Here is a 405-nt window from a genome sequence, read left to right as displayed (position 1 = left end):
CCATTCAAGGAAGAAGAAGAAGAATCTAGAGGCATAAGAGATCTCTCATTTCCGCAACTACCTCCTCCCCCTATTCCTGGTAGACTCGCTGGACTAGGTCTTCTTGCATGTCGATCTTCTTGTTGGGACCGAGTGCTTGTCATGGTGTGAAGAGAGCAACCCAGACTTTTCTTCGGATCTTCTAAAGGCTTCGAGGAGAAAGAATGGAAGGCCTCCCCCTGACTCTGCTGGCGTTGATGCTCTTCTTCTTCTCTCTCGAGACGTTCTCTCTGCTGTCTATTGTAAGCTCGGATAACCGCTTCTCTTCGAGCTACCAAACGTCGATGCTGTCCGCTGACTTCACACAGCTGCTCTACATCCATTCTACACACAGGAGACACACAAAGAACGAAGAAGAAGAAGAAG

At 48.6% G+C, this 405-nt stretch overlaps 1 protein-coding gene across 1 annotated transcript; it reads right to left on the bottom strand.

The window, feature by feature from the left end:
* Window positions 1-2: 2 nt before the first annotated feature.
* CSUI_011509 (uncharacterized protein) lies at window positions 3-363 on the bottom strand (the record flags this gene model as incomplete). Its single annotated transcript, XM_068071607.1, has 1 exon — window positions 3-363. A coding segment is annotated over exon 1 (360 nt), but the record flags the coding sequence as incomplete, so codon positions are not given.
* Between the last annotated feature and the right edge of the window lie 42 nt (window positions 364-405).

The sequence above is a fragment of the Cystoisospora suis genome (genome assembly GCF_002600585.1).
Source record: "Cystoisospora suis strain Wien I chromosome Unknown contig_12676, whole genome shotgun sequence".
NCBI lineage: Eukaryota > Apicomplexa > Conoidasida > Eucoccidiorida > Sarcocystidae > Cystoisospora > Cystoisospora suis.
This window is presented reverse-complemented; position numbering and strand designations above follow the sequence as displayed.